The 15688-nt window shown below is 49.9% G+C and overlaps 1 protein-coding gene across 1 annotated transcript; it reads right to left on the bottom strand.

The window, feature by feature from the left end:
* Nucleotides 1-4762: 4762 nt before the first annotated feature.
* Nucleotides 4763-15622, bottom strand: TMPRSS4 (transmembrane serine protease 4). Its single transcript, XM_033172523.1, has 12 exons — nt 15605-15622; nt 14491-14524; nt 13260-13373; nt 12741-12921; nt 12524-12697; nt 11049-11153; nt 9609-9730; nt 8003-8162; nt 7424-7590; nt 6453-6548; nt 5359-5501; nt 4763-5067 (listed from the first exon to the last, which is right to left on the bottom strand). The coding sequence occupies exons 1-12, from the start codon at nt 15620-15622 to the stop codon at nt 4891-4893; spliced, it is 1491 nt and encodes a 496-aa protein (XP_033028414.1). The 3' UTR covers nt 4763-4890.
* Between the last annotated feature and the right edge of the window lie 66 nt (nt 15623-15688).

The raw sequence follows: 15688 nt of genomic DNA, 5'->3' as shown, positions 1-15688 counted from the left end.
ACACTAATACGAATAATAATAATAATAATGAAAGCTATGCGTTTGCAAATCCTGCACAAGGTTGTCCTGCAACCCACAAGAGGCCACCTCCTCTGCATTGTGGTCTGGGTGAATTTGGCCAGGACAGCATGCAAAGGTCCTGACCTCTCAAGGGCTTGGGGAGGAGGGAGGGAAGGAAAGGAGGGAGACAGCTCTGGGTGGTGCTCCCCACTCCCCTTTTCTCATTGAGGAGATACATTTTCTGCGTTTGACAGAAAGGTGGCTGAGCAGATGCCATTTGTTCTGGGGAGTAGGAGAAATGGCCAGCTCCCACCTCAGCAGAGTTCTTTCTCTCGCTTTTTGGGTGCCTTTGAAATAGTCACATCCTTCATCTGTGCCTCAGTCTCCCATACGATGTGTAATAATATCAACCTACCCTGTGTGGTGGGGGTGGTGGTGGGGGTGTAAGGAGGCTTGATTAATGACCATTGTCAGATGCTGTGTGTGTGTGTGTGTGTGTGTATGTGTGTGTGTGTGGAAGGCCGGCAAAGTGAGCACAAGAGGTTTAGCAGCTGTGGCAGCAAACATGGATGGCCTCAGCTCTCTCAAGTGACTTCCTGGCTGTGACTTACACTCTTCCCGCCCCCCCTCCCTAAAGCTATGGAAAGACCCCCACCCCCCATTTCTGGATCCTGCTGTGATTTCTGCTCCTATGTCTGCTTTCTTTCCTCCCCCCCCCCCCCCGCAAGGAGGTGTGAACAGCAATAACAGTGCAACCCAGCCTGAGCCAGCGGCAGCCGGCAGGGCAGGCTGGTGTTGAACAAATTAACCAGATTCCTCAGGTTAATGAATTCTCTTCACTGGGTGTAACAGCAAATCCAAAGAAAAAGAAACTACCACCACCACCACCCTCCACCTGCACTCCTCTGAACCATCTGCCTAAGCAGGCTGGTGGAGGTGGGTGAAGTCACAGTCTGCGAAGTTTGGCAATAATTTCAGAAGGTGGGAGCCTGGAGGGGCCAAGGAAGGGCTCCAGTTCAGAGCCAGGCTTTCAGGCAGAGCTCCCACGGGAGTCCCGGAGCAGCCCAGCAGGGGGCACCAGCTGCTTAGGGTGGAGGAAGAAGTTGAGGGGCAGCATTGGCCAGGGAACCTTCTGCCCAGGAGGACTTCCTGGCTGGGCTAACACTGATGCCCCCCTCTCCCATGTTCCTCCCAGCTCTGCTTTTATTTCAAGCTGAGCCTTTTTGCCCCAGGGTGGGGGCAAGTTGCCACCAGGAGCAGTGGCCAGCTAGACTCTGGTGCAAAACCTGAGCCTTCCCGTGAGAGTAGCTGGTGGGACATTGGTCCTGTGCTGGCTCTTGGGAGGCCTGTTCAGCTCCCCTGGTGGCTCTTCCCCTGGCAGTAGGACCCTGAGGATGACCCTGCCTGCAGCTTCCCTCAAGGCCCTGCCTTCCTCACCAAGGGCTTTCCATCACCAAGCTGTCTTGCGCTGATGCGTGCCCCCCCCCTTGCGAATACAAAAGACTATCCGAGCAGAGCTCTTTCTCCCTCCTGATCCAGCTGCTTCTGCCACAAGGTCTCCCCACTCTGCCCTCCTTCCTTTTCCAAAGAGGCTGGCAGCCTCTGCTGGAGCAAGCCCTGCGCTACCTGCATGCGCTCACGCCAGGAGGAGGAGGCAGCAGGCTAGCATAGAGGCTGGGCCAAGCACAGGTGCACCTTTGGCAACCGGTGTTGCCTTTGAGACTTCTCTTTTGCATTCTTGAGCTGTAATGGGCTTCATTGCCGTGAATGAAATAAAATGTTTATATTTACTACAGAGGCTTCTTTGGGCTGCTTTCGTTTTGTTCTTTGGAATGTGCGCAAGTGTCTCGATGACGCTGGGTTTGCATGTGTGTTAAAACACACGCAGAGACAGAGATCCACTTGATCCTTTTTTCTCTGGCCTGAGCCAAGACATGCATGCCGTCCTCCACGGCTGAGAGCCAAGGTCTTCTTGATCCCACACTGAAAAATAAGCAACTTGCAAGGGCAAGGATTTCCAGAGGCACCAAACCCTTCCTCCCAGTGCTGGATGCTCTGGGGCAGGATTTGTACTGGGGAATTTCCAAGAGCTGGTCCACGGTCTCCTGTGCTTGGGGAAGGGATGCTGCATTTTCTTACCCTCTGTGTCTGCTGCTCCGAGTCCTGCCCCGGGGCAGAAGAGAACAGTTGCTGGGGACAATGGCTATTTTATGGGACAAGCAAGCAGCCACTTGGGGCTGCTGAACTTCAGGGTCCAAAGCTCAACCAGCTACGTTCTCTTTCGGCTTTCTGCACTTTCAACTGGTAGCCAGGGTTGGCTGCCTCCTTTGCTCCTGCACTCTGGAGGATGCAGCACAAGGTATACAGGGCAGATCTCTGTGCCTGAGGTTCTAACATTTGCAGGAAGGGAATTTCTAACATTTGCAGGAAGGGAACAAAGGCTGGTAGTGGTGACAAAGACAAAGTTCTAGGTCTTATTGACAAATAAATAAACTGAGAAGTCACCAGGCCTGGAGGGCACCCACTGCAGAGTTCTTAAAAGAACTCAACTATGAAATTGCTTGTGTTTCCAGCAAAGATTTGCTACTTGTCTCTAAGATCAGCTTCTCTACCCGAGGACAGGAATTGGCCAATGCAAGACCAATTTTTAAAGAGAGATCTAAGAAATCACAGGGATGTGATTAGGGCGACATTTAGGAGGCCTGAGTATGTGAGGCATCCATCTGGTCCCTTCTAGTTGCTGGAAACAAGACAGGTCTCTGGATCCTAGTTCCTTCTTCTTCTGCCCTCCTCTTCCCTTGTGATATTGACCTTGGACAGTTTCTTGAGCTTGTTTCTGAACCATGTTTGGACCTAGACTGATTCTCTGTACTTGACCTGGGCTTGTGGAGACCATGCTGCTGCTCGAGCCCTGCTCTCTTAGGTACGTTTGTTGTTAGAATAATTTGCCCTCCTTGGACTGAGAACCTCACCCCTGCTGGAGCATGGATAGCTTGCTGAAGATGTTGATCCAGTCTACAGCAACTGTGAAAAAGGCAAATGCTATACTAGGGACCATTAAGAAGGGAACCAAAAATAAAGCTGTCAACATCCTATGCAAATCCATTATAGAAATCTGCAACATAATTGCACTTGGAACACTATGTACAGTTCTAGTCATCTCACCTCAAAAGGGATATTGCAGAGTTGGAGAAGGTCCAGAGAAGGGCAACCAAAACGATCAAGGAAAGCTTACAGCATTTGGGACCTTTTGGCTTAGAGGGAAGCCAGGTAAGGGGGTGGATATGACAGGTGTGTATACAATTATGGACACAGCTACAAGAAACAATTTGAATACACTACAAACATGCAACACCAGATGGTGCCAGACAGCAGGAAATTTTTATACGTGATTTTCCATAGGGTTTTTTTTTTTTAGTTTGTTATAATGATCTATTTTCTGACTTATTTATAGTGTGTTTTTTCATGTGTGTAGATTCACCCCTATGTCTCATAGTACTAGAATTCAGAGCCGTCCAATGAAGGTGAAAGATTCTGGAGAGGAAATAACTTCTTAACAAGACACATGCTTAAACTATTGAATTTGAAATTTCAAGATGTAGGGATGCTTGGGTGGCTTTAAAAGATTAGGCAAATTTGTGGGGGAGGATAAGGCTATCAATAGCTACTAGTCACAATGGCTATTTCCTCCCTCCACTCTCATAGGCCATATACCTCTGAAGACCCTATCTAGGAATCTCAAGTAGGGAGAGCGCTGCTGTTGCGCTCATGGCCTGCTTGTGGGCTTCCAATTGGAGCAGCTGGTTGGTCACTGTGAGAACAGGATGCTGGCCTTGATGGGTCCCCTTTGGCCTGATCCAGCAGCCAGGCTCCTCTTATAGTCAGAGGGAGGCAGTGTTTTGTGAAGGCAGGGAAAGTGGCAGGGCCCTCCTCCACAGTTTCCTGTCAAGATGGACTGAGCTCCCAGTTTTTCCAGATGCTGAAATGAATGCATGACTCCAACAGCTGTTAGTGCGGCAACAGCTGTTGGTGCTTGGCAGGGGGTTGGACTCGATGGGCCTTGTGGCCTTTTCCAACTCTATGATTCTAATCCTCGTACTGGACTCAGTCTTGCCACAAGCAGAGGTTCAAAAGTATTTTGGTATAAAACATTCCTTGATTTATTCCAAGCCCGGGGGGGGGGGGGGCGGGGAGGAAGGAAGAGGGATTTGTACAGGGTGCAATAAATAGTAGGAGGAAGAGCTGCTGGGTCAGACTACTCCTTTGGCAGGCCTGGTCAGAGGAGGGACAGCCTCAAGGCCACAGATGCCCAGGTGAGGGCTCCTGCCAGACAGGAGAAAAGATGGAAAGCTAGACAAAGAGCTACCCTTATCCTAGGTCTGGACCCAGCCTTTCTCTGCAGTTGCTCCCTTTGTCAGTGCCAGGTCACGGGGAAACAAACTGCCTCTCCTGGGTTGCAAGAGCTTCCCCAAGCTCTGCCAAGAAAGATAGCAGGAAATGGAAAGGAACAGAGCAGCTGGCAAAGTGGATCTCAGGTGGATTTCAGTAGTAGCAGCAGCAGCCATAAATTAACATCTTCCCCAGGGAGCTTGTCCAACACCTTCTTGAGGGCCCCATCCTGTGGCTGTCCTCTTGCCTTTCCCATGTCCTCAGTGGAAGCTGCGGCAGGACTGGAAAGACACCCTACATGCACATTGCTCCAAGGGTGTGCATGTGTGCAGGACAGTTGCGGCCAGTCTGTTCTCAGGACTCTGTCTGAAGAAAACCACAGAGGAACCGCCTGGTGACCATCTGAGGCAGAGGCACCTCCATGAAGGATCCCATTCCCCTGGTGGCGGGCAGCCTAACTTTGCCCACCCACTGCCATCCTGCCAGGACAGAAAATGGGTCCTACCCCAGAGGAAAAGCAACACTGACCCTGAGGATGGTGTAGATCCAGTTGAGGTAGGCTTGCACTTTGGTGTAGACGCCGGGGGTGCTCGGGCTTCCACAGCCATGGCCCCAGCTGACAATGCCCACGATGTGCCACTGGACCTGTTGGTGTACCAGTGGCCCTCCGCTGTCTCCCTGGGTGAGAAGGAAGACACAGGCTGCATAAATGTGGACAGGACTCAGCTGAATCCCAAATGGAAACACTAGGGATCAAGAGCTCTGCATGTGGCATCCTGCTCCTAGTTTGTCTCCCATAAAGGGCAACCAGCCATGCCTTGCCCTCTCTAACCTGCATCAGTCCCCTCTCCAAATGAAGCTAAGCTTCATTGTCATCGTTCTTAGAAAAAGGGAACTGATGATTCCCTGCTCTGCCCCCCCCCCTGCTGGAGGAGGAGTTGCGGCCTTTGATCTTTCTGTGCCACTTACCTGGCAGGTGTCAGCTCTACCCCGATCATGGCCTGCGCAGAGCATCTTTTCGGACACCTCCCCATGGTAGGCATCAGGTGCGTTGCAGATGCTGCTGTCAATCAACTTCACCTGTGCCTCCTGCAGCACCTTGGACAGTGTACCTAGCAAAAAGCGTGGTGGGGATGACTTCAAATTATGGGAGAGGCTGCAGTGGCCCAAAAGAATTCCCACCCCATCTATATGTAAGGCTGGAGGGTTTGTTCCAAGCCAATTTCATGCTTGGAGTGCTCATTCCAGTTGTTTGCTTTGCAGGTCCTTTCCCACCTGGCCTTGGGAGGGCAGGGCTCTGACTCCAGCTACAAAAGCTGAGGCTGCTGAAGAGACTCTTGGGGTTTTGTTGGGGTTGTTTGCTATTGGTTTTGTTTATCTTTATTATAGATTTTGTTGCAATTTATGTGGAAATTACTCTGTTTGGTTGTGTATTATTTAAGGTTTTATTTATTGCTTATGACTAATTTTGCTATGTTGCAGCTATGTATTTTTTTCATGTTGTAAGCTGCCTTGAGCATGGTTTGAAAGGTGGCATACAAATAAAATCAGAAAGCTGCTTGATATCGAGTCAGACCACTGGTCCATCTTGCTCAGTATTGTCAAAACTGACAGGCAGCAGCTCTCCTGGATTTCAAGCAAGGGAACATTCTCCCTACTAGGGACACCACTAGGGATTGAACTTGGCACCTTCTGTATGCAAAGCAGATACTTTACCACTGAGCTATGGCCTGTCCCAAGGCTGGCAGGCACTCTTTGCTCTTTTAATGAAGGCATGTTCATGGCTGCCCAAGCCAGACTTTTGTTTGGGTATGGTTACCTGTACCCACTTGCCTGTTCTTGGTTGGTCTCTGTAGGCCCCTGGTCTCTTGTCTGCTGCCCTCAGGAGCTGCACCTTGTGGGAACAGCTTGGGAGTTCAAAGGCACAGCAGGTAATCTCCCCATCTAGAGTCTGGCATCCTTGCTCAGTCCTAAGCAGGCTGCAGCTCAGTCCTAATACAGCTGGCCTGGCACTTGCAGGGCAATGGTGGGGAAGAAGATGAAAATGCCAAGGGAAAACTCACCATCTTGCTTGGTGTATCCCCAGCCTGTCACCCACAAGGGGGTTCCTGGGACCATTTCATCATCAAAGAAAGGCAGGCAGATTGGCTTCACTGACCCTGCAGCAGAAAGAGGGAAGGAAGGCAGTTGGGCAATGTCTTGCCAAATGCAAGGTGGTTCTTTTTATGAGGTTCAGAAGCAATACAAACACAAGTGAGTGAGAAGATTAAAGATTTTATTCTAAACAGCAAGCATTATGTGCATTACCAAGCAAGCATTTCGATCTGCCACTGGGAAGCCCCCAAGAAGTGGCGAAGTGACCCCCAGGTAGCCTCAAGTTGCACGAGCTTCTGAGAGCTATGCTCCCAAACCATTCAATTTATAGATAGCTAAATTGTTAGCCTACGTGCCTTGCCCCCTCTTCAATATTGCACGTTCCTCCAAACAATGTCTAACATCAAAGAAGGTCAGGAGGCACCCTCCATTATCACTTCTTCCTTCCACCAGATTATACATTAAAGGCTGCTCTCAGCCATCAAAGAACTTTAACAAGAGATAGAGAAGGGAAGTAAACAGAGGCAGGAAGAGATGGCCATGCCAGATGACTAAACTCAAAATTACAAATATCTTCTGGAAAAGAAAATAGAAAATTCTTTTCAGTAGCACCTTAGAGACCAACTGTGTTTGTTCTTGGTATGAGCTTTCGTGTACACGAAAGCTCATACCAAGAACAAACACAGTTGGTCTCTAAGGTGCTACTGAAAAGAATTTTCTATTTTGTTTCGACTATGGCAGACCAACACGGCTACCCACCTGTAACTGGAACTTCTGGAAAAGGTTGCCCATACAGGGAAGCAGCAAGTCCAGCATCTCAGCTGTGAACTCCAACCCATTTCTGCAATGGGCTTGGTTGTTTCAGGAGCTATGAGTCCCTGGTCCAGCTAGAGGTCCCTAACTCCCCCCCCCCAAGCTGGCAGTCTGAGAAGCCGCTCACCTGGGAGGTTCAAAGGGTTTTGCAGCTTGACCAATGCAATGTCCTCATCTTTGGGGAACATGTACTTGACGTCGATGACGAAGACCTTCTCCACAGGGACAGCAGTGGCACTTGAGAGGATTTCAGAGCCACCTTTCACTCGCCAGTACTTCGTCACCAGGTTGGTCCTGAGAACGGAAAGAGGCTCACCTGTTTGCTCTTCCCCCACAGTGGTAAGACATATGCATACTGCAAAGGGGCCCAACTGGCCAGAAAAGTAGCCCAAACTGGCTCAACCTGCTTATGAGCCTCTATGCTTACAATGATGAGCCTGACTGCTCTCCAATGTCTGCAGTCCAAGCTCCTGTTAAAGGCACAGGAGCATGAGCTAATAAAAAAGATGGCAACCCTAGTCTTGAACCAGGCCTGGTGAAAGTGGGCCTGGTGGTGTTTCTGGTTCAAGTCTGCATGTAGGTCCTGATTTGAGAGAGCAGAGGACTTCTGCTCCTCCCTGGGGCTGCCTTGCAGCCTCTGTTGTGTCTAGATGTATTTCCCCCCAGGATTGATGGGAATCAGATCAATTCTTGCTCACTGACTCACCGGAAACAGTGTGCTGCTGTCAGTACCCACTGGGGGTCGATGATGCTCCCTCCACAGACATGCTGCCCCTTGTGCTGCAAGCTGACCTGCCATGGCCATGTCTTGATGGAAGCTGGACCACCACCCATGACTCGTAGTAACTTCGAGTTACGGCCGCAACCTACATCCAAAGGGTAGGCATATCAGGTTCTCAGTTCAGCATATGATGCTACCTTGGGAGTCTGGTTCAAGGAGACAAGCTGGGTGTGGAGCAGGACAGAAGATAATGCTGCAGTCGCGAGTCCTTCTCTACAAAGTCAACTGCTAAAGATCCCTGCAGGCTCACAGAAAGCCCAGCACTGTCAGTTGTCTTTTTGAGAGACAGGTTAAAAAGATCTAAGGGTTCTGGGCTGAGTGCTAGTCTGTCCCGCACCCAACTGCCCAGGCTATAGAAATTAATCTGCTTAGGTTCTTCCTTCATGCATGATGCTGAGTCCAGACATACAACACTTAGCAAAACACTTGAACCTTCTTGCCAGAAGACAGGATTTGGGCTCCTGACTCACTCAAGAGGCCCACCTTGAAAGAGCAACAGGTGTTATTGGTTTTTTTATTTATGAATTTTCCAAAAATACAATACAGTCAATCAAACAGTTCCAAAATATATTCTCTTCTCTTGATCAACTTCCCTTCTACCCTTCCATGGTTTCCTCAGGTTATCAATAGCTGTTGCATATTATAATTATTCTACTCCTTCTTTCATCCATCTTTTTCTCAAATTAGCTTTTAGTGCTGAGCTGACTGCAAACCAGCTAGTGTTTTAATGTATTTACAATATTTTTAAAAAAATAATCTACAAAAGGTTTCCAATCTTCTTTAAAGATTCTTCTATGATTTTACTAGTTCATCTTGTTCTATGATTTTACTAGTTAAGCTTGCTAATTTAGCATACTCCATCAATTTCATCTGCCACTCCTCTTTTGTAGGTGCTGCATCATTCTGCCAGTTTGGAGCACATAGTACACTCGCCACAATAAAGGTAAAGGTAAAGGGACCCCTGACCATTAGGTCCAGTTGCGAACGACTCTGGGGTTGCGGCGCTCATCTCGCTTTACTGGCCGAGGGAGCTGGCATACAGCTTCCGGATTATGTGGACAGCATGATTAAGCCGCTTCTGGTGAACCAGAGCAGCACACGGAAACGACATTTACCTTCCCACCGGAGCAGTACCTATTTATCTACTTGCACTTTGACGTGCTTTCGAACTGCTAGGTTGGCAGCAGCAGGGACCGAGCAACAGGAGCTCACCCCGCCATGGGGATTCAAACCGCCAACCTTCTGATTGACAAGCCCTAGGCTCTGTGGTTTAACCTACAGCGCCACCCGCGTTCACTCACCACAATAGTTGCATACAAAAATAAGTTTATTTGGTTCTTGAAAGGGTAACAGGTTAAGCCACAAGGCAGGTGCTTGCTTGGAGGTGGAAGTTCAGCACCAACGTTCACACCTGTCAAGTCACTAGCAAGCACGTGCCCTGCCTTGCTGGGGGGAAAGTTGCTCCAGCCGCAACCTGAATAGTGCCCTCATGGACCCAACCCCCGGCTCCCGGGCCTTCAGGTGGGTTTGCTCTGCTGGCAACTGCCCAAGTCCAGGCAGGTCAATGTCACTGCTGCTCTGTAGTCAGCACTAAGAGCACGCACATACTCACTTGAGCAGGAGAGAGAGATGATGGAGCCAGAGGGGCATTGCCTGTAACAGAGAGACCTGGTCAGAAACTGCTGCCAAGTGGCCACAGGTTAGGAGACCCGCATCAGAAAAACATGGCCTGCTTTACTCACCCTAGGAGTCAACGTGGGCATGGCTCAGGCTTTGCAGTGAAGCAGTGCGGAGCCTCTTTGGGTCTTCCATAGGATTCAGTGGAAACAGAGGTGTACCTAGGCTCCCTTGCACCCTTGGTGCCCTCCCTCCCTTGCACAAAGAGCTGGGTGCTCCCGTCACACTCCACATAGTCAATGGCTAGGGAGGGGGCCCCACATGGCTGCTGCAGCGGCCCACACCAACAACCAGATTTCTCTGTTGAGGTGCCCAGAGCCTGTGCACATTGGCTAGCCACAGAGAACAGTAAAGGAGCAGCCCAGGAAGCATACAGTCCTCACTTTAAAGCTCAGTGTTCGAGGATGGGAGGGTTTTTCTTTTTTTTTTGCCCTGGAGCATTCCCTGTGAAAAACTGCTCTTTAAAGCTGAATTGGCGCAAATCCATAGAAGACCCAAATTGACATTTGCTCCAAATGAGCTCCAGAAAGCAAGTTTTCACAAGGAAAGCTCTGGGGCAAAAAAAGAGAAAAAACCACTCAGACAAAGAGCTTTAAAGCATGGACCTGTTTCTGGATAAGGTAAAGGGACCCCTGACTATTAGGTCCAGCCGCGGATGACTCTGGGGTTGTGGCGCTCATCACGCTTTATTGGCCGAGGGAGCCGACGTACAGCTTCTGGGTCATGTGGCCAGCATGACTAAGCCGCTTTTGGCAAACCAGAGCAGCACATGGAAACGCCGTTTACCTTCCCGCCAGAGCGGTATCTATTTATCTACTTGCACTGTGTGCTTTCAAACTGCTAGGTGGGCAGGAGCTGGGACAGAACAACGGGAGCTCACCCTATCACGGGGATTTGAACCGCTGACCTTCTGATCGGCAAGCCCTAGGCTCTGTGGTTTAACCCACAGCGCCACCCATGTCCTTGGATAGAGCAGGGCAAAAGGTAAGTATTGATAAACCCTCTTTTCATATTAAGAGGAGCCAGGGAGAGAGTCCCATGCAGATGGATTCAGTAGTTGTGTAGAGGGCTCTGAGCAAACTTGTCATTTGTTGGGGCTTCTCTTCCATCTAGTGGCAGGCAGCCGTGCTCCAGTGAGTGCCAAGCAGCTGGATCCAGCCACCACAGTCATTTTGGACAGGGCCCTGGCATGATGCTGTGTTAGGGGTGTTGTAGGAAATCTAAACTGCCCCTTCCTCATAGCAGGAAAGCAGCAATGTCCCCACCCCCACCCCACCTGCTGAACCTCACTCACCTTTCTGAATCTGTCCAGCGGAGTTCCCCACCCTGCAGAGTCACCTGTCTGAGGAGCTGCCCCTGCTGCATATCACCAGCTGCCACAGGACTAAAGGTGGGGACACTGCAAAAGAGGGAAGGAGCTTGGCAACAGGGGTATCTGAATGCAGGTATACAACTCCACGCCAAAGTGGAAGCATTTTTTTCATGGGAAAACAGACACCAAGAGCCGGCTGGCTGGCCCTCTGTGCTGCATTGGAGTCTAATGCGCTGACCCACACTTTGGGGGGCTGCAGTCATGTGAATAAAGCATCGTGCATTTCTAGGGAGGGCCTTAAGGTTCTGCTGCTCTGCCCAAAATCTTTCCCTCCCAAGATACCAAGAAGGATCCTGTGAACCCAGTGGAGAGGAACCACCCTCCTCACTTGGTTGGCCTGGCCTGGGACATTGACTTGAAAGAGGATCATTGAGCCAGGATACTCATACTGGTGTGAGAAATGCACTTTGCATGTGCTCAGAAGCACTTCATCTTCTCCAGGGCTGAAAGAGGCCCTGGGTCTGAGATCTGGGAAGCCGCCTCCCCTCCAAAAGTGTCAGGTGCATGACCTGATGACACTCGGCTATTGCAATCAGCTCTAACCCGAGACCTGACTTGATCCCTGTCCACATTCCCCAGTTTTGCAAGGACAATCCTCCTTTAATTATTTTCCTGGTTCCTGTTGAATCATTGTCTCTGTTTTGCCATTTTGGGGGAGATGTTAGGGTGCCTCTTGATGTGCCTTCATTAGTCCCATAGGACCACTTAAGCAGAGAGCAGCAGCTGCCCCTTGATTCAAGCTGGACCAGGCTTGCGTAAAGGCACCTGATGGGCATCCAGTGCCTGACAGCTCCCCACCACCACCTGGCCAGCGGGTGCCCTTGCACAGCACAGGCTGTCTGAACTGTCAGCTGGGTGCACCTGAGTTGTGCAATGATTCTCTAAGTTGTGGGTAGCCAAGCTGGTGAAGAACTGTCTATCAACCATGCTGGCTGTGGCTGATGAGAGTTGGAGTACAGAAACAGTTGGAGTGGCACTTGCTGTAATCCGGGGTTTCCCAAACTTGGGTCTCCAGCTGTTTTTTGGGACTGCAACTCCCATCATCCCTAGCTAGCTGGAAGAGTGGTCAGGAATGATGGGAACTGTCAACCAAAAGCAGCAGGAGAACCAAGTCTGGCAAACCCTGTAATCCCTGCTGGGAGTCTCTTGGCACAGCCGATTAGCTGTGCTTGGGGTGGGCTGCTGCAGCAACAACTGCTGTCAGGCTGCCGGTCACTGGTCCCAGGAAGGCTGCAATGTGGAGAGGTGATGCCACCGAGACGTCTGTGCATGCTTATTTCAAGGCGAGCGCCCTTCCAGGCTGTGGCTGTGGCTGTGCAGGCTCCCTCTGCTTTGGCACGGGGGTCCCAGAAGCTGCTTTCACCTTGCTTTGGCATCAGACTGCCTGCCTCACTTACCTGCTGTAGCCCATCTGCTTGCAGGCAGCCGTGGCCATGGCGATGTCAAAGGCGTCGTCATGGCAAGCCCAGGCCCAGCGGCCCGACTCTCTGTCGCGCACTTGCAGGCTGGACCTGTCACGGGAGAGACGGACTGTGGAGAGAGAAGCAGAGGCCCCGGCAGACATTGGTTTCCTTCAGCGGCAGACCCCGGCTGCCTGCCTGCCTGCCTGCCTGCCTCCCTCCGGTGCGACCCGAGGACTCACCTCCTACGATGGTGCTATCGGGCATCTGCTGCACGCAGCCGATCTCGTCTTCCCCCCAGGCACAGTCCACGCTCCCGTCGCACTGGAGGTTGAGGGGGATGAACTTGTAGGTTTGGCTGCAGAAGAAGTAGTAGGATTCTACCGCTAGTTTAACTAGGAGGAGAGAGCGAGAGCCAGGGTCACTTCTGGGGTTCCCTGGATAGCCCAGCCCCAGGCAAGCCCCCAGCTGTATCCAAGTGAGATTCTTGTGAGCATCAGGCCTGGTGAAGGTGCCTGGCTTCCTTAGGGGTGCCCCTGGCATGCCATAGAATCATAGACTTCTAGAGATGGAAGGGAGCGCAACAGTCATCTAGCCCAACCCCCTGCAACGCATCAATGGGGCTGGAGTGGGAATGCTTCTTCTTATGTACATCGTGGAAGAGGAAAACAAATGGGAAGGGGGGCAGGTGGACGGTATGAGCTGGCAGTACCACTGCATGAGGGTCTCTTACTGAGGAAGATGAGGCTGATGAGAATCCCGATGCACAGGATGGCGGCAATGACAGGGATGCCAATGCGTATGAAGGCTTCCTTGCTGGTCAAAGGCTTGTGCGTGATTGAAGAATCTGTGAACATAGAAAGAGCTGGTTGGTAGGGTGGGCATGCTGTGAGTCTCCTTCACAGGCTGTTTCCAGAGCTTAGTTTGTGCAGGAAATGAGCAGCCAAATCAATACAAATCAACACAAATCTGAGGTTCTGCACCCCCCTCTAACAAAAGCATGCCTAACAAAAATCCTGACTACACCCATGAGCCAATCCTAACAAATGCATATTCTTGCTAGTTATCATGAGAAGGGGCTATCACCACAGAGCTGAATTGCTGATAGGCAGATGATCAGGCCATAGAAACATAATTGGTAGAGAGGGCTCTGTGTGATGTCATTTCCCCTCTTCTCCTGGAGAGGAAGTAGTAGTACTTCCTGTCCCCCCCCCTCTTTCTGTGAACAGCCTCTGTTCGCTCTGGTTCAGGCATATGCTTGAAGCTGGTTATACAGTACTGTAAATATAAACATTTTTTCCTGAATGGTTTTTATTGCTACTGTTGCTGGACCAATACAGGGGGTTCTAGTATTACAAGAGAAGGAGAAAATGTTCTGTCCGGCCACTTTACCCGCACTATATAATTTTATGCATCCTCATGTTCCCACTCCCCCCCCCACCACTTACTTATCTTTTTTTCTAAATCAAAAAGCCCCAAATGTTGTAGTCTTTCCTTACTGGATGGCTTTAAAAGAGGATTATACAAATTCAGAGGAAGGAGGCTATCAATAGTTACTAGCCATAATGGCTATTCTCTGCTTTCACTGTCATAATCACCAATCACATAAAGCTGAATGTTGGAACATTCAAGACTGCCACCAACTTGCTATGCTGGATGAAGTGGGTCTTTACCGCAAGTGTCTGCTTTGTATAGTTTTAAATTTATTTGCTGTTTTTGTGCTTTTAACTATTTTTAGCGTGCATCGGCTTGAATAAATCAGCGATCATCGCCATCATAGTTCTAGTGCTGCCTTCACATCCAGAAGCAGTCTGCCTTGGAATTACCCACTCCTGGGGGCCACATTGGGGCAGGGCTCTTGGGTGCATGTTCTGTCCTGCTGGAAGGCTTCCCAGAGGGATCCTGGTCGACTCCTGTGTGAAAGAGGATGCTGGTCCGATTCAACGGGTCTCCTCTGTTCTTACCTCTGCTGTTGAGTGGCTGCTCGGTGTCCTTATCCTAAAAAGCAAAAGGAGAAGTTATCATCAGGATGGGGAAGGCAGCAAAGCCCTGGGAGCAAAACAGGGAGGAGCCCTCCCCCCCCCCCACGGCACACTGGCACACCTTCCATCGTGGAAGTATGGCTCACTGATGAGAAGCAATCCAAGGTACTTATTTAGATAGAGAGGCAGTGTGGTGTGGTGGTTAGAGTCAGCGTTCGAAATTAACCTGGTGCCAGGCACATTTTGCACCTGGCTTTCGACCACTTGTGACCAAGTGAAGATGCCTGAGCACCAGGATATCACCTAACACCACCACCACCTGGAGGTGCATGCCTAGAAATGATGGATTCTGGACTGTTTTTACACACTAATACCCCATCCTGTAGAATTCTATTAGTCATACTGTATTTTATTTGTACAATTGGAATGAATTTCTGGAACTGAAATGCTTTTTCTGTGCAGCCTGAGCAGGAGCAGTCACCGTTAAGAAAAGAAGGTAGGAACTGGCAGATATATACATGAGCTGCCCCTGGATCAAGTGATTTGTCTTCTTTAAGTTCTCAAAGCTATTAATCTAGCTCAAGGTTGTCATCTGATCTAGCCAGATGTTTAACCAGATGTTAAAATCTACCTAGCCAGATGTTTAATCCATCATTTGAAAAATAAGACATTAGTGCCATCTTGCCCCCAAAATGGGAACTGGACATTCCATTTCGGCAACTGTAACCTTGATTTAAGGAGCCATTTGGTGCCTAACTTAAATATGTGAGTTTCCATCACTGGTTAGAGCGACAGACAAGAACTGGGAAGACCTAGGGTGTGATATCCTACCCAGCTCTGAAGCGCACTGATTGAACTTGGTCAAATCACTCAGGCTAGCCTACCAACACAGGGTTGTTAAGATAAAATGGGTGATGCAGGGGTAGAGAACTGTGCACAAGGCCTTCTCCTTGAACTCTCTGGAGGAAGATCTTTATTACACAGCTGTAATAAATAAATAACTAAATAAATAAATAAACAAACGGCATACTGGAAGAAGCAGCTTGGTTTGCTCCAAGTTTGGTGGGAATGCATTATATCTCTAACACTGACATACACAAGCTGTGTAGTGCATGTACCCTGGAAACAGACTAAATCTCAGCTAAGGAGACATTACTCCAGGGAAAGCCCTCAATTTTCC

Source organism: Lacerta agilis, chromosome 15 (assembly GCF_009819535.1).
Source record: "Lacerta agilis isolate rLacAgi1 chromosome 15, rLacAgi1.pri, whole genome shotgun sequence".
Taxonomy (NCBI): Eukaryota; Metazoa; Chordata; class Lepidosauria; order Squamata; family Lacertidae; genus Lacerta; species Lacerta agilis.
The sequence above is the reverse complement of the archived record's forward strand: the minus strand, read 5'-3'. Positions and strand labels throughout refer to the sequence as shown.

What these genes read in the sequence shown, in the direction of transcription:
- TMPRSS4 (XM_033172523.1), bottom strand. An exon ending in ACAGCAGCACACTGTTTCCG is followed by an intron (nt 7,591 to 8,002) that starts GTGAGTCAGTGA and finishes TTCCGTTCTCAG; the next exon opens with GACCAACCTGGTGACGAAGT. An exon ending in GTAGAGCTGACACCTGCCAG is followed by an intron (nt 5,068 to 5,358) that starts GTAAGTGGCACA and finishes CTTCTCACCCAG; the next exon opens with GGAGACAGCGGAGGGCCACT.